Genomic DNA, 23925 nt, shown 5'->3' with positions numbered 1-23925 from the left:
TCCAAAAACGTTTTAAAGCCAGACAAGCTAAACTAAATCTGCTTTCAGTAAACACAGCAGTCACAGATCAGGCAGGGAGTGTTAAAGCACTCGGCTGCTACTGTAAGCTTTTCCCCTGTAACACGTTTAACGTAGATGCAGGTGTCAGATGAGATCAACAGCAGTCCTGTGTCCGCTTTCAGAAGCTGTTTTAGCATGTACTGACATCTTGGTTCTACATGGGAAATCATCTAGCACTCGAGGCCAAAGTAAACACAGCTGGGTTAGCCAGACACTGTACTCAATCCCTAGACCGCCAAGGTTTTCAAAGCTTATTGCAATCCCTCAATAAAATGAATACCCCATGAAAGTCTGACATAATGCTAATGCTAAAGGGAACAGAGCCATGAATGTTGGCAATTACCAGAAAATGGCTACAAGTGTTGCATAGCACATGAAATATGAGGCGCAATATGAGGCGGTCCTAGCAATTATATGGTAAATATGTTAGTGTAACAGACTTTTCTGTGGTGTAGTTTGCTGACAATGTTTGATGTATATGTTTACATATTGAGTGCATTTTGTCCCTTTGGTGTTTCCATAATCAATGGGAAAGTGTGCTTCCCTACACACGTGATCATCTCTCTGTAGTCTATGCTGTGCCTCAAAAGGACCCCCCACAGGACCACCAAAGAGCAGGTATTATTTAGGTGGTGGATCATTCTCAGCACTGCAGTGACACTGACATTGTGGTGGTGTGTTAGTGTGTGTTGTGCTGGTATGAGTGGATCAGACACAGCAGCGCTGCTGGAGTTACAGGAGTCATTATATGTTTGGTGTGCCAAGTGATTGAGTAAAAACAACTGTACTGGTGAAAAATGTCCAAACCAGGTGCTAAATGCTCATTAACACAGGTGGGTTCAGTGTGTCAGTCAGGGCCGAAATGACAACTCAGTTTAAATACACAGTATAAACACATAGCAGCCTAAACATCAATCCTGTGTGACTTCATGACCCATCTCTGAGTATTTCTGGCTCTCGCCATGCCAAAGCCATACTTACCCAAGTTACCAATTACATATGGCAAATTAAATACTGCATGTGAAAAATATATGTTTATGAAATTCCTACATGAACTGCAGGATTCCAAACTGCAGCCACGAATAGAAGCAGTTCATTACTCATATGGAATTTTCCAGAAATGTGACATACACTACATAGGCAAAAGTGTTTAAGTCTTTCAACTTTAAAAAAATTTCAGCTGTTTGCAGTAAACCAATCAAACAAAAACAATTAAAGTACCTCAACACAACTACAACCCCAAATCATAAAAAGTTGGGACAGCATGGAAAATGCAAACAGAGTTTCTTACATTTACTTTGACTTTTATTTCATTGGACAGGATGAACTTGAGATATTTCATGTTTTATCTGCTCAACTTCATTTCATTTATTAATAAACATCCATTCCTGCATTTCAGGCCTGCAACACACTCCAAAAAGAAGTTGGGACAGTAAAGCATTTACCACTTTGTAATGCTGCCATTCCTTTTCACCACACTTAAAAGACGTTTTGGCACCGAGGAAACCAAGTGATTTAGTGTTTCAGCATTGTTTTAAAATTCTCCACACATTCTGTATTGGGGACAGGTCAGGACTGCAGGCAGGCCAGTCCAGTACCCGTACCCTCTTCTTCCACAGCCATGCCTTTGTAATGTGTGCAGCATGAGTTTTTGCATTGTCTTGTTGAAAAATGCATGGACGTCCCTGGAAAAGATGACACCTTGAAGGCAGCACATGTTGCTCTAATGCCAAGTTCACACTACACGACTTTCCAAGTCGTCAGGTCGCTGTACAGTTCACACTACACGACTGAATCTCTTGCACTCGGGAGTCTTTCAGTCGGTGTATATTTCACACTACACGACTGATCGGCGATAGGGTGTTTCACACTACACGATCCATCAGCAACTGGAATCGCAGGCGAGCTTCTCTGGTCTCCTTTTTTTTGTTCTTTACAAAAACACACGTGAGAAGTGACAAGGGTTTTAATGATACCACGTCCAAAAATGCACGTCAACAAGTAGCGAGCGATCAAAGTTTTTGTGGTCTGATGTGCAGCGTAAAATCAAAGAGAAAAAATAAATGAATCTGAGTGGATTTGGCAACACAAACAGTATATGGCTTGTTCTGTAGTAAAGTGGATGTTAATTACTAATTTTGTAATGCAGCGTGGGTATTATGTTTTGTAGAGGACGATCAAATCAGAAATACTACGTGTGTGTGCCGGTGTATCCTGATATAAACTATATCCTCTTCTGCATTTCCCTTCACGCTGTATCCTGCGTTCTCATTGGCTGTTCGACATGTCACTCATTCCCAGTTGCCCATCTGAGATCAGATATCTGACGTGCTAGAAAACTCGATCCGGTCGCCGAGCGGTCGGCGAGCCAGTCGGGTCGAGTTGTTGGATAGTTCACACTTAGCGACTGAGAGCCGAGTTTTGATCGCCGAGTGAACGTTGAGTTGCTCCCGACCTGGAAAATCAATCGCCGACCAGTCGACGAGCGAAAATCAGGGCAAAAATCGTGTAGTGTGAACTAGGCATAAGATCTCAATGTACTTTTCTGCATTAATGCTGCCATCACAGAAGTGTAAATTACCTTTGCCAAGGACACAGCCCCATACCATGACCATGATTTGGAGTTGTCACTGGTAACAGTCTGGATGGTTCTTTTCGTCTTTGGTCTGGAGCACACGGCGTCCATTTTTTTCCAAAAAAAGACCTGGAATGCTGATTCATCTGACCACAATACACGTTTCCACTGTGTGATGGTCCATCCTAGATGCCTCCGAGCCCAGAGAAGTCGACGCCGCTTCTGGACATGGTTAACATAAGGCTTCTTTTTTGCACAGTAAAGTTTTAAGTGGCATTTGTGCATGTAACTCCTTTTCACCTCATTACTAGCCTTAAATTGCCCCCGTCCCAACTTTTTTTGGAATGTGTTTCAGGCCTGAAATGCAACAATGGAGGTATATAAACAAATGAAATAAAGCTGAGAAGATAAAACATAAGAAACACTGCATTTTTTATTTGCAAAGCCAAACACCAGCTTCTCGCAGCATTCTTGAGCAATCTGATCCCATTCCTCAAGGGCAATGGCCTCCAGTGTTCTAATACTTTTGGGTTTGCCCTCTGCAACCCCTTTCTTCAAATCCAACCAGGGATTTTCTATGGACGGCCACTCTAGAGTCTTCCAAACTTCAGACTTCTTCTGAAACCAAGCCTTGGTGGACTTTAAGGTATGCATGGGATCAATGTCTTGTTTGAAGGTCCGGTGATACCCAAGCTTGGCTTCCTCACAGAAGGTGTGACGTTTTCTCCTAGGATGTTCTGATACTTGATTGAATCCATCTTGCCCTTCACTTGCTGCAAGGTTCCAGTACCAGATAAAGCAAAGGAAGTTCCAGTTTTGATTAATCACTCCACAGAATAGAATCCCAAACCTTCTGTGGATTATTGTATGGTTTTGTGCATATGCTTTTGGGTCAGTAAAGGTTTTTGTCTTGGAGTTTAAGGTCAGCAGAGGTGTACATCTTGGATTTTGGGCAGCCTTTGGCATTTAGTATGCACCTTACTGTGCAAACTGAAACCTGCTGTCTGGTGTCTGCTGCCACCAAATCTTGCTGCAGTCCTTTTGCAGTCACTGGAAGGTTTTTGACCACCTCTTTCCTCAGGAATCTGGTGGCAGCCGGTAATAACTTCCTTTTTCTGCCACATCCAAGTAGTGATGCCAGTGTTCCTTTCATTTTAAACCTGTGAGCTATGCTTTTAACTGGATCTCTGGAAACATCCAGTACCATTGCTATCTTTTTTTTTTTTTTTTTTTTTTTTTTTTTTTTTTTTTTTAATCATTTTCCTTGTTTGTGCAAGGCACTTATCACTTCTCTTAAATTTTTGGACAACTCTCTTGGACTGTAAGTTGCTTTATCCAAGTCTTCCCAATCCAGTGTGGTCACATGATTATTTTTCAAATTCTGTTTCATTGTACTGTCAGAGCTTTTATCAGACCTGTGCAGGGTTGCCACGATTGAACAGGACCCACTTAAGCTTCTGGGGAACAAAAAAAACCGAAATTTATTCCAGAATTCTTTACATTTAGTTCATTTGTGTGCATTTCACATAGTATTAAAGCAAGACAACATACAAATCACTGCAATTTGGTAGTTACTGTTCATTTTTGGCATATTTATTTCATATGTGTTTGTTTCTTTTGGGCTTGGCAAACAGAAACGTTGGTCTGACCTGAGATGTTTAAAATACTTACAACCCCAAATCAGAAAAAGTTGGGACAGTATAAAAAATGCAAATACAAAAGCAGTGTTCCTTACATTTACTTTGACTTTTATTTGATTGCAGACAGTTTGAACTCAAGATATTTCATGTTTTATCTGCTCAACTTCATTTTATCTGTTAATATACCTCCATTCCTGCATTTAGGCCTGCAACACATTAATGAGGTGAAAAACTAAATAATGATGTGATTCCAAACAGGTGATGCCAACAGGTGATTGTAATCATGGTTTGGTACAAAAGCAGCATCCAGGAAAGGTCTTTGATGAGCAAAGATGATCATATGTCAACAAATTGTGTGAGAAAATGATTGAAATGTTTAAAAACAATGAACCTCAAAGAAAGATTGAAAGGGATTTGCATATTTCTCCCTCTACAGTGCATAATATTATTAAACCATTCCAGGAATCGGGAGGAATTTAGTGCGTAAAGGCCAAGGGCACAAGTTTAAGCTGAATGCCTGTGATCTTCGATCCCTCAGATGGCACTGCATCAAGAACCACCACTCAACAATAGCTGATATAACCACATGGGTGAGGGATTACTTTGGCAAACCTTTGTCAAGTACTACAATACAGAGTTACATGCATAAAATGCCACTTAAAACTTTACTGTGCAAATATAGTATATGTATGTTAACCATGTCCAGAAGCGGCGTCGACTTCTCTGGGCTCAGAGGCATCTAGGATGGACCATCACACAGTGAAAATTTTTATTGTGGTCAGCTGAATCAGCATTCCAGGTCTGTTTTGGGAAAAATGGACATTGTGTGTTTCGTGCCAAAGATGAAAAGGACCATCAGACCTGTTATCAGCAACAAGTCCAAAAGCCAGGGTCAGTCATGGTATGGGGCTGTGTCAGTGCCCTTGGCAAAAGGTCAAAAGAAGCATTAATGCAGAAAAGTACATTGAGATCTTAGAGCAACATTTGCTGCCTTCAAGACGTCATCTTTTCCAGGGACTTCCATGCATTTTTTAACAAGACAATGCAAAACCACATGCTGCACACATTACAAAGGCATGGCTGTGGAAGAAGAGGGTACGGGTACTGGACTGGCCTGCCTGCAGTCCTGACCTGTCCCCAATAGAGAATGTGTGGAGAATTTTGAAGCGAAAAATGCGACAACGACGACCCAGTACTGTTGCACATCTTAAGACGTGTTTGCAGAATGAATGGGACAAAATAAAAACTGAAACACTAAATCACTTGGTCTCCTCGGTGCCAAAATGTCTTTTAAGTGTGGTGAAAAGGAATGGCAACATTACAAAGTATCTAAATATCTCAGCTTCATCCTGTCTGCAATGAAATTAAAGTCAAAGTAAATGTAAGAATCTCTGTGTTTTTTATTATTTGCATTTTCCGTGCTGTCCCAACTTTTTCTGATTTGGGGTTGTACAAATCACTGCAATTTGGTAGTTATTATTAATTTTTGGCATATTTATCTTATATGTGTTTGTTTCTTTTAGGCTTGGCAAACAGAAACTGGAGGTCTAACCTGAGATGTTTGAAATACTTACTGTGTTAATTAACCCCTCAGGGTTCCTGCTTCCTACAGCAGGGTAATGTGGAGTTCAAACCAGAACAGTATTGCCGTTACCCCAGGGAAGTTTGGGTCAGCTAGTTATTTTTTTATCTTGTGGTGTCCAATTTCCTGATTGTAATTTTCTCTGCTACTTGCACAACCTCTTGCCCTGACCATAAAGACCCACTGATTTTTATCAAGGCCCCATGATGCATTGGTGTCCTACCTGGGGTGTTTTACTGCAATGCACCTAGTGATTCCAGGGAAACCAGGCCCACCACAACACAACCACAACCACAACCAGCTTAAAGGTGGCAAAACAAGAAATTGCCATTGCAATTCCACCACTGCATGCACTATACACTGATCAGCCATAACATTATGGCCACCTCTATGTTTTTACACTTACTGTCCATTTCATCAGCTCCACTTACCATATAGGAGCACTTTGTTGTTCTACAATTATTGACTGTAGTCCATCTGTTTCTCTACATACCTTTTTAGCCTGCTTTCACCCTGTTCTTCAATGGTCATGACCACCACAGGACAACCACAGAGCAGGTATTATTTGGGTGGTGGATCATTCTCAGCACTGCAGTGACACTGACATGGTGGTGGTGTGTTAGTGTGTGTTGTGCTGGTATGAATGGATCAGACACAGCAGCGCTGCTGGAGTGTTTAAATACTGTGTCCACTTACTGTCCACTCTATTAGACACTCCTACCTAGTTGGTTCACCTTGTAGATGTAAAGTCAGAGACGATCGCTCACCTATTGCTGCTGTTTGAGTTGATCATCTTCTAGACCTTCATCAGTGGTCACAGGACGCTGCCCACTGGGCTCTGTTGGCTGGATATTTTTGGTTGGTGGACTATTCTCAATCCAGCAGTGACAGTGAGGTATTTAAAAAATCCAGCAGCATTGCTGTGTCTTATCCACTCATACCAGCACAACACACACTAACACACAGTGCTTCTATATGGTATGTGGTTATGGCTGATTGGTGTATCTACACTAACTAGAAGGGTTGCAGGCATATCTATTTAACAGCCTTTATCAGTTTGGGGTTCTACAAGAGTCCGTAGATTCACAATCTGAAGCTTAGAAATGACTAGATTGAGGTATAAAAGGAAAAGGTCCAGGGAAATAGGTATTAAATGTAGATTAGTATTTTAATACAGCGCCTGGCTTGACTTGCTTGACTTGATATGTTTGATCTTGTTTAATACTGGTGTGCGGATTATGTTAGGACTTGCAAAGGAGCTGAAAAGTCCAAACATAATAAAGTATTTGGACAGATCTTGTGCACACCTGTCTTAGTTTGGCCCAGGCTGTTTGATTGACATTGTTGTGTTTGTCCTGATGAGATCATCTCATTTCACACTGTGGTGTGAGCAGTCTTTCTGAAGTGAGATGTTGAACTTCTGACTGTTCGTGTGTCTGTGTTGGAGGCCGTGATGATTCAACCTATACAATAAAAAATAGCATTATCAAGCAATACTGGCTTATTTAAACTCGTACCTCTGTTGGTGACACCTCTGATTGCAATGTTTTTAAAACGTACTCTGACATTTTTTCTGTTTAACAGAATTATGGGATTGACTTCTTAAGATGGGATGTTTCCATTCACTTACAGTCAAGCCGAAAAGTCTGCACACCCCTTTCACCTTCTCCACGTTTTATTACGTTACAGACTCATTCTACAATAGATAGATATAATAGATGCCTCAAACATCTACACACAATCACCAATAATTAGGAAGTGAAAACGAGGTTTAGAAAATATGCACTTTTATTTTACTGACAAAAATGGTTTATTTAGGGGTTACATATCTGTACACACCCTTAGCCTAATACTTGGTTGATGCATCTTTGGCAGCAATTACAGCTCCAAGGCGTTTTGGGAAAGAAGCTACGAGTTTGGCACACTTGTTTCTGGACATGTTCCTCTTGGCATATCTTTGCGAGCTCCATCAGGTTGGATGGGGAGCGTTGGTACACAGCCATTTTCAGGTCCTTCCACAGATGTTTGATTGGATTCAGGTCTGGACTCTGTTCATGTTGGAAGGTTGTCATGTTGGAAGGTAAACCTTCACCCCAGTCTGAGGTCCAGAGCGCTCTGGAGCAGGTTATCATCAAGGATCTTGGTGTACTTAGCTGCATTCATCCTTCCCTCTATCAGGACTAGTCGCCCCGTTCCAGCTGCTGAAAAACATACCCACCTCATGATGCTGCCACCGCCATGCTTCACTGTAGGGATGGCATTAGCCGGGTGATGAGCGGTGCCTGGTGTCCTCCAGACGTGACGCTTGGTATTCAGGCCAAAAAGTTCAATTTTGGTTTCATCAGACCAGAGAACATTTTGGCAAGCTCCAAGCGGGCTGTCATGAGCCTTTTACTAAGGAGTGGCTGCCGTCTGGCCACTCCACCATAAAGCTGTGATTTGTGGAGTGCTGCCTGGATGGTTCATCCTCTGATAGGTTCTCCCATCTCCACAAGGATATGCTGGAGCTCTGTCAGAGTTACCTTCAGGTTCCTGCTCACTTCCCTGGTCAAGGCCTGTCTTCCCCGATCGCTCAGTTTGGCCGGGTGGCCAGGTCTAGGAAGATTTTTGGTGGTTTCAAACTTCTTCCATTTATGAATGATGGAGGCCACTGTGCTCTTTGGGACCTGTAAAACTGGAGCAATTTTTTGTACCCTTCTCCAGATCTATGCCTCGACACAATCCTGTTTCTGAGGTCTGCAGATAATTCATTTGACCCCATGGCTTGGAGTTTGCTCTGATATGCACCGTCAACTGTGGGACCTTATATAGACAGGTGTTGGCAATCCCCTATCATGTCCAATCAATTTAATTTACCACAGGTGGACTCTAATTAAATTGTACAAACATCTCAAGCAGTATCAGTGAAAACAAAATGCAGCTCAGCTCACTTTTGGGTGTCATATCAAAGGGTGTGCACACTTAAATATGAGATTTACATTTTGATTTTTAATAAATTAGCACAAATGTCTAAAAACCTGCTTTCTTTTTGTCATTGTGGGCTATTTTGTGTAGAATTTTGTGACAAAAAATGAACTCAATCTATTATAGAATGAGTCTGTAATGTAATGAAACATGGAGAAGGTGAAAGGGGTGCGCAGACTTGACTACAGGCAGATGATAAAGTTTTGCATGCCAACAGGAAACACCTTTAGGAAACACCTTTAGGATCATGTTCAACCATTCCTTGCCCCTCCTCAGACATAGCCAATCATGTCTGTGTAGATGCCTGGCTGGTTGATTGCATCACTGAGACTTGATCCCAGATGTCAACAGTGGTGGGCTAGCTTAATAGATCAGGGTTTTTCAAATCCTGGGTCGCAATCCTTAGGTGGGTTGCAGAGAAAAATAATTTACATTTTTGAGAATTTTTCCAAAGCGACTTACTTTACTGCGACAGTATGCTGTCTAAGCAATTGAGGGTTAAGGGCCTTGCTCAAGGGCCCAACAGTGACAACCTGGCAGTAGTGGGTAGGTTTCTTAGAAGTTGTCTTATCGATCAGCAGGTTCAGGGGTCAAGGCCCACCACTACCAATATGCCACTGTTTGCCCTTAAGAAAGGCTTTTAACCCTAGACCACTATTTTAAATAAGATGTTGATAATAGATGATTATATTAAAGGTAGTCTTGCATGACTTGTTTCTAACATGATTTGACTTTTGGAGAAATGACATAAAAACCGGTACTACACTGCCGTGGGCAGCTGTAGCCTTGTGGATAAGGTTAATGGTTCAAGCCCCACCACTGCCAGGTTGCCACTGTTGGGCTCTTGAACATGACACTTAACCCTCAATTGCTTTGAGTGTATACTGTCGCAACTGTAAGTCGCTTTGGATAAAAGCGTCTGCTGAATGACTAAAATGTAAAAAGATTTTGGGTTTAAGACTAATTCTAGGTTTATGACTAATTCTTGAACCACCAATGGTGCACAAACAAGTATTACATAGGATGTGGTTTGGGGTACAACTAGGAAATCCTTCCTGTGCTGTGTAAACAGTGCATACCTGTTATAATCATAGGTTATGTTATGATTGTTGGTTTGAATCCAGGCTTTGGTATGCAGCCACTGTTGGTCCCTTGAGCAAGGCTCTTAACCCTGTTTGCACCAGGGGCTCCATATAGTGACTGACCCTGCGCTCTGCGCTATGTTGAAAAAATATTTTGTTGAACTGTACTCAAGTATACACCGATCGTTGTCCATTTTATCAGCTCCACTAACCATATAGAAACACTTTGTAGTGCTACAATTACTGACTGTAGTCCATCTGTTACTCTGCATGCTTTGTTAGCCCCCTTTCATGCTGTTCTTCAATGGTCAGAACCACTACAGAGTAGGTATTATTTGGGTGGTGAATCATTCTCAGCACTGCAGTGACACTGACATGGTGGTGGTGTGTTAGTGTGTGTTGTGCTGGTGTGAGTGGATAAGACACAGCAGTGCTGCTGGAGTTTTTAGACACCTCACTGTCACTGCTGGACGGCTGGAATAGTACACCAACCAAAAATATATACAGCCAACTGTGCCCTGTGGGCATCACCCGTATAGCACTGATGAAGGTCTAGAAGATGACCAACTCAAACAGCAGCAACAGATGAGTGATCGTCTCTGACTTTACATCTACAAGGTGGACCAACTAGGAAGAAGTGTCTAATAGAGTGGACAGTGAGTGGACACTGTATTTAAAAACTCCAGCAGCACTGCTGTGTCTGATCCACTCATACCAGCACAACACACACTAACACACCACCACCATGTCAGTGTCACTGCAGTGCTGAGAATGATCAACTACCTAAATAATACCTGCTCTGTGGTGGTCCTGTCCATTGAAGAACAACATGAAAGGGGGCTGACAAAGCATGCAGAGAAACAGATGGACTACAGTCAGTAATTGTAGAACTACAAAGTGCTCCTATATGGTAAGTGGCGCTGATAAACTGGACAGTTAAGTTTACACTGAAGCTTTAGAGCTACTACACTACTACACCAATGCATTAAACAACATCCACAAGATCTAAATCAAAGGGTAAGTAAATTACTGAAAGATCTGGCTTTAAGGTCTGGCTTGTTCTGTGTAAAGTCTGAGACATTGTTTAGCATGTGTTGAGGAATAACCCCCGCTGATGCTTAACAAGGGTGTGTTTTGGAAAAAACTGTGGGCAGAGGTGCGCTAGTTTTCAGCTCTGTTTATAGCCTGGCTTCTCCCAGATGTCAGCTTCTGTTAAGAGCATGGTTAGCCTTGTGGAACTACTGTGCATTAAACAAGGTTAAATAATAGGAAATGCATTTAATGATGCAGTCTTTAAATTTGTCTAGAAAATAGACAGTATTAGGAGCATAAATTCTGCCCCAAATGTGCTTCATCCTGTTTAAAAAAGACCACAAAGTCGTTGCCAATAGCTGAGTGATGTTTTAAAAATGGTATGTTCTGACTCCCCGCCATAACTCATAACTCGTGTCTTTTTCTCAAACTCCTCCGTCCTCTTTATCCTCCTCTTTCTCTCTCTCTCTCAGAAAGTTCTAGATGTGCTGAGAAGTATAGCAGCTTCATGTCGCTGGACAAGTTATCGCTTCAGGAGAAGAAAAAGTCTTGTTGGCTGTCTTGTTAGCTGTTAGCATTAGCCCATGCTTAGGGGGAAAAGGGAGCTTTGTGTGTGTAGAGATTTGCTCCCAGCTGTAAAACACAAGCCAGATGTGATTGACAGACTCACACAGTCCGTGCTTGACGTGTACACTCGGTGGCCAAAAGTATGTGAACCCTAATAATTACTGAAGTCATTTAGCTACACTGTTTGCTAAATGGTGTATGAAAAGGATTATGTAAAATCAACACTTTGGGGAGACCCATTTCCAGTCAGTCAAGACTCTCCAGTGGTCTGCACAGAACCCTGACCCTAACCCCAACCCCATTAACAAACCTTTGGGATGAATTTTTAAGATTAACTTTGTCATTCCACTGTACACCAAGGTGCATAGAAGAACATAATTACGGGCATTGGGTTTATCCTAAAAACACAGCAGATTTAAAATAGAGCATATATAAAATATTAATAAAATATGTAGGACTGAAGTAGATACAACAATAGCTACATATGATAATATTTACATGCACAAGTTGCACATAGTGGTTATCACAGCTTAATCAGGTGTCACTTTTAGGCCTGTTTGTATTTATTGTACTGTTGTTCGTCTGCACTGTGTACTGTACTATCTTGCACTTTTTGTTCTATGTTGCACCTTGGTCCTGGAGGAACGTTGTTTCGTTTCAATATGTACTCGTATATAGCTGAAATGACAATAAAGCCTCTCTTGACTCTCTTGACTGATGCATGACCCGTCAAATTGTATTAATTGGCTCAGATCCTCACTGACACATAATTATTGACTTGGGCGGAAAATCCTGGGAGTGTTGAAACTCTATATAAATGAACATGGAACTGCTGCAGAACGTTCAACATCTTATGGTCAGGTATCCATAAATTGGCTGTCGTGACATTCTCGGGATTGTAATGCTCTCTGCAACAGGTTTTTCAAATAACTGAATTACTGGAGGACTTACTTTTACTGGAAGACTTACCAAAAATAAGCTAAATAATGAATTTGGTGGTAAAGGAAATGCTATAACATCAGTAAAAATTTGTATCGTGACCTTTAGAATTCCTTATAAACAATTATGATTGACCTAAGCTATCGATATGTTTTTACTTCACTTATCATTTACTCCATACCATGTCTCTTGTATTTGTTGTATGTATTTGTATTTACTCTACTTTTTTTTTTATATGCACTGTGTATATTGTATTGTTTTGCACTTCTGTGTTGCACCCAGGTCCTGGAGGAACGTTGTTTAGTTTCGGGTTGCTCATGTGGCGCAGCGGTAAAACACGCTAGCACACCAGAGCTGGGATTTCGAATACATCGTATCGTATATGTTCATAGGGTTAGGGGCAAGCTGGATCATGGGTCCTCATAACTGGTGCACTTATGACTCCTGCTGGCTGATTGATGGCGCCTGCACAGGGCTAAGGAATAATGCTGATCAGGGTGTGGCTCTCCGTGCACAGTGCTGATCGGTATATATGAACCCGACTCGTGCAGGTGAAAAATGCAGTCTGTACTGAGCACGTGTCGGAGGGGGCGTGTGTCAGTTGAGAAGCGTCTTCAGTCAGTGGTGGAGGGTTGAATCAGTGGAGGATGCAATCAGGGTAACTGGATACGACTAGATTTGTTTCAATAATGTACTTGTATACAGCTGAAATGACAGTAAAGCCTGTATTGTACTGACTACTGCAATAATAGGTTACATTGATTGATCAAATAGTCAGACGTCTTGTTTAAACGTTTGTTTTTTTTAATATTTTCTAGGTGAATCCACATTTATGGATGACCACGGGCCACCTGTCCCAAAGGTAAGCGTCATTACCAATTCCTCTTATTTTGCAGATTATACTTGAATGGGAAATAGTTATTAGGTAGCACTTTGTGTTTAACATTTGTTATAATAATTAAAACTGGTAGTGGTGCTGTGTACGCATTTTAATAAACCAATAAACTGCCTTTTTATTTTTTATTACATATAAGCAGGTTATAATGGAAATGCTACTATAATTACAAAACAAGTTCTGATACAAACTGGCGTGGAGATTGGTGGCGTTGCTTGGGTACGAAATCATGTCCCTTCTCAAAAATGGGGCCATCCAGGCAAAAATTGGGTCCAGGTTGCCATGGTGATGGTGGACGCTGGCGCATTTGGCTGCCGCTACCGTTACCGTATTTTACCGTATTTTATTGTATTTTTATCGTTTTTCGTTTCCATCTTTCTACACACCTTGTGGATCTATTTCTTTTATGTTACTTTTGATACTTTTATTTGTGCTTTTGATACTTTTTGTTCTTTCTACTGTACATCGCGTCTGCGGCCGGTGGTGAACGGTGGGTGAGTTTTCCTGGGATCGGCACGATGTTGAACTATTCCGTTGACCAGCTGAGGAAGTTCAACAACTGCACTACTCCATCGTGTATTTCAGTCATCAAACAGCTTGGACTCCTTCGCCGGCCTCGTTATATTCACAGGGGCTCCCGGAGAAAGCTTGTTTATCTTCGAAACGGTAACGCTATTCCATCCTTCTGGTCAGCCGTGCGCACTGTCGCTCCGCAAACACGTCATCAGAGCGCTGCTGCCTTGCACACCAGTAGCGGTGTAGTCTCCATGACAACGCTGTCCACGGAGTGGGATGGGAAACGCGGAGTGGACTTAGCAAATCTCCGTTCTCTTCCTCGTTCCTCACAGCCAACTACACAACAATACCACTTGAAAATGGCATTGCTTAATGTTCGTTCACTCAACACAAAAAGTACTGTACTTAGTGAATTTATATCTGACAGTGAACTAGACTTTTTCTGTCTCACTGAAACTTGGCATAAACCCTTGGATTATTTTACGTTAAATCAGACCACGCCAATGGGATACTCGTATATTGATGAACCTCGTATGGAAGGGCGAGGTGGTGGTGTTGCTGCAGTCTATAGGGATGATATTAAAATAACCACTTTGTCTTTTCCTGCTGCTCTTTCTTTTGAACACCTGGCTTTCAAGTTGTCAGGGCCTACTCCTCTGGTCACTGCTGTAGTTTATCGTCCGCCAAAGCCAAACGCTTCCTTTCTCTCTGATTTTTCAGATTTTTTAACCCAGCTTAGTGCCCTCTCATCCTCTGTACTGCTTATGGGTGATTTTAACATCCATATTGATGACAACAACTGTAAATTTGCCAGGGAATTTTTGGAATTGTTACAGTGTTTTAATTTCACACAACATATACATTTTCCAACTCATAAAAAAGGTCATACTCTTGACCTTGTCTGCTCTACTGGTGTCCTAGTTCATCAGCCGTCCAGCCATGACCTTACTGTCTCTGATCATTTGACAATCATCATGGACATTGAGGTCACTAGGCCCATCACTAGAGCTAAACGTAAAATATCCTTCAGGAATCTTCAATATATCTCTCCCTCTGCTTTCTCAGATTCTCTTGTTAAAATGATGTCTGTCTGTCCTGTACTGTCTAGTAATTCATCTGACCTTGTCGATTACTATAATGACATACTCGCCTCATGTCTTGATGAGCTGGCTCCTTTGAGAACCAAATTTGTTTCATTTAGTCATTCTGCACCATGGTACACAATTGAGCTTCACCAAATGAAATCCCGTAAACGCCAGCTTGAAAGACTTTATAAGAAAACCGGTCTAACAGTACATTATCAGATTTATTCTGATTATCTTCAACATTACAAAGACGCTCTTACGGCAGCCCGATCCACTTACTATTCCGAACTCATACATGCTGGATCAACAAATCCTAAGACTCTCTTTTCCACAATAAATAAACTTCTCAAACCAGTTGACAATACTACCAATTCCTTTACAGTTGACAAGTGTAACTCTTACCTCTCATTTTTTCAAACAAAAGTTGAGAATATCCACAATTTTCTGACAGTTTCCCCTGTCATCTCTGTTTCTCCGCCTATCTCATCTCAATTTATTACCCAGCCTCTGTCTCAGTTCTCACCTGTGTCTCTTTTGGACCTATCTGAGATCTTAACAGGGATGCGAAGCTCCACTTGTGTTTTGGATCCTGCTCCATCAAAACTTGTTAAGGGTTGTTTTCCAGTTATCTCATCACTTATCACAGAGATAATCAATTCCTCTCTTAGTTCTGGCTCAGTCCCTCAATCACTCAAATTGGCTGCTGTTACTCCCATACTTAAAAAACCTGGACTTGACTCTAACATTATGAGTAACTTTCGGCCCATTTCCAATCTTCCATTTCTGTCGAAAATACTGGAACGTGTTGTTGCCTCACAGCTCAAAGATCACCTAAATTCCAATAATCTATTTGAATCATTTCAGTCTGGTTTCCGCCCCCAGCACAGCACTGAGTCAGCCCTCCTCAAAGTCACAAATGACCTTCTTCTTTCCTCAGACTCTGGACAAATTAATATTCTCGTCCTCCTTGATCTTACTGCAGCTTTTGACACCATTAATCACTCCATTCTTCTGTCCCGCCTTGAATCCTCTGTCAACATCACTGGTACTGCCCTTTTGTGGTTAAGGTCATATCTCGTAAACAGACAACAGTTTGTTAATATCAACAATTGTAGTTCTGCCATTGCTCCACTGTCCCAAGGCGTTCCCCAAGGCTCAGTGTTAGGTCCCCTTTTGTTTATTCTTTATATGCTCCCCCTTGGTGACATCATACGTCGGCATGGTTTACATTTCCACTGCTATGCTGATGATATTCAGCTTTACATCTCCTCCAAATCCATTAATACTGAACTTCACTCCACTCTGACAAATTGCATCACTGAAATGAAATTGTGGATGAAAGCTAATTTCCTCAAATTAAACTGTGAAAAATCAGATATGATCATCGTAGGTCCTACAACCCTGGCAAAAACCACAAAAAATTTTCAAATTACCATTGATAATGACACTTTGTCTCCGTCTTCTAACATCCGAAATCTTGGTGTAATTTTTGATAGCAACCTCTCTTTTGACCGCCATGTAAATCACATCACCAAAACTGCTTTCTTTCATCTAAAAAACATAGCACGTCTACGTCCATCACTCTCCTTTTCTGCCGCCGAAACCTTGATTCATGCTTTTATTACATCCAGAATTGATTATTGCAATAGCATCCTTTATGGTACATCTAACAAAATCCTAAAAAAACTTCAGTATATCCAGAATTCAGCTGCTCGCCTCCTTACTCATACTCGCTCCCGTGATCATATTACACCTGTTCTACAAAAACTTCATTGGCTTCCCGTTGCTCAACGCATTCAATTCAAAATTCTTCTATTCACTCACAAAGCTCTCCATAATCAGGCCCCATCCTACCTCACCGACCTGCTCCATCAGCACATTCCCTCCCGTAGCCTTCGCTCTTCTGAGGCTAACCTACTGTCCATACCCTCTAGGACCAAGCACCGGACCTGGGGTGACAGGGCCTTTTCCATAGCTGCTCCATCTTTATGGAATGCTCTCCCCAAACACCTACGAGATTGTCCTGACCTGTCCAAATTCAAGTCACTTCTCAAAACTCATCTATTCAGAGTGGCATTTAACTTGTAACAACACAAAATAAATGCTTTTATTTTTGCTATTCTTTTTAATAGTTTTTATACTTAGATCACGACAGAAATGTGAAGTCCTAGATCCTAAAACTTGTAAAGTTTTCAGTTTCCTGATTGCATGTAAATCTGTCCTGCTTCTGTCTAATTTTAAGAAATTGTTCTATATTTGTTGTTCTCTCTCATAATTTAGCTAATTTTTAATGAACTGTCTTATGCTGCTCTCTTTGTTTTTATCTTAATTATTCTTGATGTTGATGTACTATTTTGATTTTGTACTATGATTTGTATGGTGTATGTACGTATTTGTTTTGATTATTTGTCTTATGTAAAGCGTCTTTGAGTATCTTGAAAAGCGCTATATAAATAAAATGTATTATTATTATTATTATTAAAAATGATTGATATGTCAATTCCTCTTAACTAACTGTCACCTATGCCTTGTTGAGTGTTAATCTGCTCCAGGTGGAAGTGTTTCTGTTTATCAAGGTTTCTTCCTTACAGGTTTGCCGGCTTCTCTGTTGGCAACCTGCTTTCTCTTAAAACCCTGATGCCAGTCTCAGTCCAGTCCGGTTTTTCTGCTTGCATATAAGACCAGCACACTTTCTCACTTTCTCTCTTTCTGGGAGTTCAGCTGATGTCGCTGTCTTTTTGGGTGTCACAAGGGAACCACCCTGAACAGGTGAGCTGCTCCAGAGGCGATGTGACAGCTCTATTTCGGAGCAGGCCCCATGTTTGGACTCATGCTGGGCACTTGCTGTGCCAGTTGGTTGGGTAGGATGCCACTTGTGCATCACCGTGCCTTGCTTGTTCTGAGTTTTCTTGTTGCAGGTGCCTTGAGCACTTTCCCATTTCTGTCTACTTTTTCCATTGTGGGCTGCAGATGATTTTGTGTCTTTCATTTGTTACTTTGTTTCTGTTGTTTTGGCCACCACTTAGTTTTCCATTATCTGTTTTTGTTTGAGGCTTTTTAGCCACAGTAATGTTTCATGTTGGTTAAGCATCATGTAAATTGGATTCATTCAAGTCTTGCAGGTGTGGGGATACAATTGGCACCTCAGTGGCGTGGTGTTATCCACCCAGTTACATGTGTACTCATATCATGACTGCAGATGCAGTCCAGACAGGTGTGTCACCTGATGGAATGAATGGGTGCATTCTTTGCTTAGTGCTTGGATTGAGCGGTGCAGTAAAACGCCATCAAAGTGTTCCACGACACAAACATGCATTTGTGTGAAATAACCATCAAATCCACTCTGAAAGCGTCCACATACATCTGTGTTTAGCTGTATTTTCCTTACTGTTTCATTTTTAAACTTGTGTTATAGCTCAGGGTGCTGAGTATAAAATGCTGATCGTTAAAAAAAAAAGGTTAATGTAGTTTAATGTATTAAATGAACAACACAGGAACACTAAACCTCTTAATTATTAATGGTCATAAGTTCTCTCCACTAATAGAATTCCTTGGTCATTGTATTGTCTTTGTATTGTTGTACAATAACTCATGTTAAGTTTTGTTCACATTAAGCATTGTCACTTTTACCACGTCATATCAAACAGTTCGTCTCATTGGAGGAGCTTTGAAAATGTCAGCGGCAAACTGAAGCTGCGTCCGAAATCGCATACTTACAGAGTACGTACTAGATTCGAGGAAGTACGCACCGCTCGGCCGGTATAGAAGTACGCGCTTTCAGTACAGAAGTGTGCAGTATGCACACAACACCCCTACGTACTACGTCCGCCATCTTACCAACGTCAAGTGATGACGTGAGGACGTGATGACGTAGTATCACCATAGTTACAGAAGGCATGCCCGTTACAAACCCCACTCGCCAAAATTTTTGATATTTATCGTCTTTTTTGCGCTAATCATAACGTTATTTAGGGTTGTACGCAATAATAACATTTTTATTTTGTTTATCTTACTTACAGTTGTAAACAGAGGACTCTCCGTTTTCCGCTATCTTTCTTGTTTCTTCTTCCGCTTCGAATGCCTACGCAGCTCCAGTTGAATTATGGGATACATTAGCAGTCTGAGAGTGTGCATCGATTACATTCTGAAACATGGCTGCCCAAGAAGTAGGTCATCCGGGTGCTTCTCGCGTACCTTTTTATGTATACTATGTATTCGGACATACTAACCACTCTCGCGTACTGCTTTCGTGTACTATTGAGTATGGAAGTATGCGATTTCGGATGCAGCTTGAGTCAAAGTTCAATCAGGTGCCAGAATTGCGAGCCCTATGTGGTAAAAGTTCATGGTGCGTGCCACACGGGGAAAGCACAACGGCAAGCTAAGCAGCACCACCTTTTCCATAGGAAACAACAGCACAAGCGGCGCAAACGCAGTGTTGCCGCTTCTCATGTGAATGGTGAACATCTGGCAGTAGCATAGCTTCAGTCACAGACTTCTCAACTTACTGGTGTTTCACTAATGTCTTATATTATTGACAAGTAGCTGAGTATGTGGGGCATACCACAAGAGAATGATATAGGCCTGAATACTTGCCATTTACATCAATGGGTTTGAGTTGCATGGTTTGAGTCATCCTTTTATACACAGATCAGCCATAACATTAAAACCACCTCCTTGTTTCTACACTCACTGTCTATTTTATCAGCTCCACTTACCATATAGGAGCACTTTGTAGTTCTACAATTACTGACTGTAGTCCATCTGTTTCTCTGGATGCTTTGTTAGCCCCCTTTCATGCTGTTCTTTAATGGTCAGGACTCTCCCAGGACCACTACAGAGCAGGTATTATTTAGGTGGTGGATCATTCTCAGCACTGCAGTGACACTGGTGCAATGGTGGTGGTGTGTTAATGTGTGTTGTGCTGGTATTAGTGGATCAGACACAGCAATGCTGATGGAGTTTTTAAACACCTCACTGTCACTGCTGGACTGAGAATAGTCCACCAACCAAAAATATCCAGCCAACAGCGCCCCGTGGGCAGCGTCCTGTGGCCACTGATGAAGGTCTAGAAGATGACCAGCTCAAACAGCAGCAATAGATGAGCGATCGTCTCTGACTTTACATCTACAAAATTGACCAACTAGGTAGAAGTGTCTAATAGAGTGGACAGTGAGTGGACACAGTATTTAAAAACTTTTAATGTTATGGCTGATCAGTGTATGCTATTGTGTTTGGATTTGCCAGATTGGCACCCTATTAAACACCTGTGTGAGGATTTTGGCAGCACTCTTTACAGGCAGTTAGGATTATTATTACAAAACAAATGCAGCATTTTTAATAAAATTAAACTTTTAACTTTTATTATCTTCTTATATTCTTCATCTGTAGTCTGTGTAAACACAGCACTTAAATACAGTGTATCACAGAAGTGAGTACACCCCTCACATTTCTGCAGATATTTAAGTATATCTTTTCATGGGACAACACTGACAAAATGACACTTTGACACAATGAAAAGTAGTCTGTGTGCAGCTTATATAACAGTGTAAATTTATTCTTCCCTCAAAATAACTCAATATACAGCCATTAATGTCTAAACCACCGGCAACAAAAGTGAGTACACCCCTTAGTGAAAGTTGCTGAAGTGTCAATATTTTGTGTGGCCACCATTATTTTCCAGAACTGCCTTAACTCTCCTGGGCATGGAGTTTACCAGAGCTTCACAGGTTGCCACTGGAATGCTTTTCCACTCCTCCATGATGACATCACGGAGCTGGCGGATATTCGAGACTTTGCGCTCCTCCACCTTCCGCTTGAGGATGCCCCAAAGATGTTCTATTGGGTTTAGGTCTGGAGACATGCTTGGCCAGTCCATCACCTTTACCCTCAGCCTCTTCAATAAAGCAGTGGTCGTCTTAGAGGTGTGTTTGGGGTCATTATCATGCTGGAACACTGCCCTGCGACCCAGATTCCGGAGGGAGGGGATCATGCTCTGCTTCAGTATTTCACAGTACATATTGGAGTTCATGTGTCCCTCAATGAAATGTAACTCCCCAACACCTGCTGCACTCATGCAGCCCCAGACCATGGCATTCCCACCACCATGCTTGACTGTAGGCATGACACACTTATCTTTGTACTCCTCACCTGATTGCCGCCACACATGCTTGAGACCATCTGAACCAAACAAATTAATCTTGGTCTCATCAGACCATAGGACATGGTTCCAGTAATCCATGTCCTTTGTTGACATGTCTTCAGCAAACTGTTTGAGGGCTTTCTTGTGTAGAGACTTCAGAAGAGGCTTCCTTCTGGGGTGACAGCCATGCAGACCAATTTGATGTAGTGTGCGGCGTATGGTCTGAGCACTGACAGGCTGACCCCCCACCTTTTCAATCTCTGCAGCAATGCTGACAGCACTCCTGCGCCTATCTTTCAAAGACAGCAGTTGGATGTGACGCTGAGCACGTGCACTCAGCTTCTTTGGACGACCAACGCGAGGTCTGTTCTGAGTGGACCCTGCTCTTTTAAAACGCTGGATGATCTTGGCCACTGTGCTGCAGCTCAGTTTCAGGGTGTTGGCAATCTTCTTGAAGCCTTGGCCATCTTCATGTAGCGCAACAATTCGTCTTTTAAGATCCTCAGAGAGTTCTTTGCCATGAGGTGCCATGTTGGAACTTTCAGTGACCAGTATGAGAGAGTGTGAGAGCTGTACTACTAAATTGAACACACCTGCTCCCTATGCACACCTGAGACCTAGTAACACTAACAAATCACATGACATTTTGGAGGGAAAATGACAAGCAGTGCTCAATTTGGACATTTAGGGGTGTAGTCTCTTAGGGGTGTACTCACTTTTGTTGCCGGTGGTTTAGACATTAATGGCTGTATATTGAGTTATTTTGAGGGAAGAATAAATTTACACTGTTATATAAGCTGCACACAGACTACTTTTCATTGTGTCAAAGTGTCATTTTGTCAGTGTTGTCCCATGAAAAGATATACTTAAATATCTGCAGAAATGTGAGGGGTGTACTCACTTCTGTGATACACTGTACGTCTAGCAATATCTAAAGCATTCTATCTAAAAGCCTGGCCGTTACCGCCACCTACTGTGTAATTTCAGGTAGGATATACCTGGCACTGGCAACACCATATTTTCTTTTTTTGATGATGCATGATGCATCTCTCTAAAGAACAATTGTCACTGCGTAGAGTTTTCTGGTGGTGTGATTTAGCCCATTTGTGTTTGTGCACTGCTTTTTAAATGGTGTACAGCTTCTCAGACTTTGCTTCCAAAACCAGTTTGGTAACCAGTAGTGAGTATTGTACAGTCTATGCTCTTCAAGTGTTGGCGGTCCTGTTCTGTTAGCCTATTAACCAATCCTTTGATGCTGATTTGTTGTAGTTTGTAGAAAAATGTCATGAACTGACTTAGATGTGACCTATTCTACTGCTTATGTTTGTTTTTGAGCTCATTTCGAATCTCCAGTTCACCTCACTTCTATGTCTTTGGACTGTGGGAGGAAACCTGAGCTCCCGTAGGAAAGCCACGCAGACACGGGAAGAACATGCAAAGAAAGGACCTGGACTGCTCCACCTGGGAATTGAACCCAGGACCTTTTTTCTATGAGGCAACAGTGCTACCCACCGAGCCACCGTGCCGCCCTAGAAATAAAATAACTACTATTTACGGTATAACAAGTGCAAGTGAATAGTCTAACAGTTTTAAAACATCATTGCTTAACAATTTCATTTATTCTTGCATTTCAGACCTACAACACATTCCAAAACAAGTTGGGACAGTAAAGCATTTACCACTTTGTAATGTTGCCTTTCCTTTTCACCACACTTAAAAGACGTTTTGGCACCGGGGAGACCAAGTGATTTAGTGTTTCAGCTTTTATTTTGTCTCATTTTTCCTGCAAACACGTCTTAAGATGTGCAACAGTACGGGGTCGTCATTGTCGCATTTTTCATTTCAGAATTCTCCACACATTCTCTATTGGGGACAGGTCAGGACTGCAGGCAGGCCAGTCCAGTACCCGTACCCTTCTTCACCAGCCATGCCTTTGTAATGTGTGTGCAGCATGTGGTTTTGCATCGTCTTGTTAAAAAATGCATGGACGTCCCTGGAAAAGATGACGTCTTTAAGGCAGCACATGTTGCTCTAAGATCTCAATGTACTTTTCTGCATTAGTGCTGCCATCTCAGAAGTGTTAATGACCTTTTCTAAGGGCACTGACACAGTCCCATACCATGACAGACCCTGGCTTTTGGACTTGTTGCTGATAACAGTCTGGATGGTCCTTTTCGTCTTTAGTCCGGAGCACACGGCGTCCATTTTTTCCAAAAAAGCTGGAATGCTGATCCATCTTACCACAATAAATTTTTCCACTGTGTGATGGTCCATCCTAGATGCCTCCAAGCCCAGAGAAGTCGACGCTGCTTCTGGGCATGGTTAACATAAGGCTTCTTTTTTTGCACAGTAAAGTTTTAAGTGGCATTTGTGCATGTAACTCTGTATTGTAGTGCCTGACAAAGTTTTGCCAAAGTAATCCCTCACCCATGTGGTTATATCAGCTATTGCTGAGTGGCAGTTATTGATGCAGTGCTAGATTCATTGCAGTGAAGATCACAGGCGTTTAAGCTTAAGCTTGCACCCTTGACCTTTAAGCACTGAAATTCCTCCTGATTCCTTGAATCGTTTAATGATATTATGCACTGTAGAGGGAGAAATATGCAAATCCATTTTAATCTTTCTTTGAGGTACATTGTTTTTAAACATTTTAATAATTTTCTCACACATTTGTTGACAAACTGGAGATCCTCTGATTTGCTCATCAAAGACTCAGCCTTTCCTGGATGCTGCTTTTGTACCAAACCATGATTACAATAACCTGTTGACATCACCTGTTTGGACTCGCTTCATTATTTACTTTTTCACCTCATTACTAGCCCTAAATTGTCCCCGTCCCAACTTTT

The 23925-nt window shown here is 41.7% G+C and overlaps 1 protein-coding gene across 1 annotated transcript in view; it reads left to right on the top strand.

Moving 5' to 3' along the window:
• usta (uronyl 2-sulfotransferase a) overlaps positions 1–23925 on the top strand; it is a 151993-nt gene that overhangs the window by 81803 nt on the left and 46265 nt on the right. The window contains exon 2 of the mRNA XM_063001942.1: positions 13260–13303. Coding sequence (XP_062858012.1) covers positions 13260–13303 — 44 coding nt within the window. The remainder of the gene's footprint in view (positions 1–13259; positions 13304–23925) is intronic.

Source organism: Trichomycterus rosablanca, chromosome 9 (genome assembly GCF_030014385.1).
Source record: "Trichomycterus rosablanca isolate fTriRos1 chromosome 9, fTriRos1.hap1, whole genome shotgun sequence".
Lineage (NCBI taxonomy): Eukaryota > Metazoa > Chordata > Actinopteri > Siluriformes > Trichomycteridae > Trichomycterus > Trichomycterus rosablanca.
This window is presented reverse-complemented; position numbering and strand designations above follow the sequence as displayed.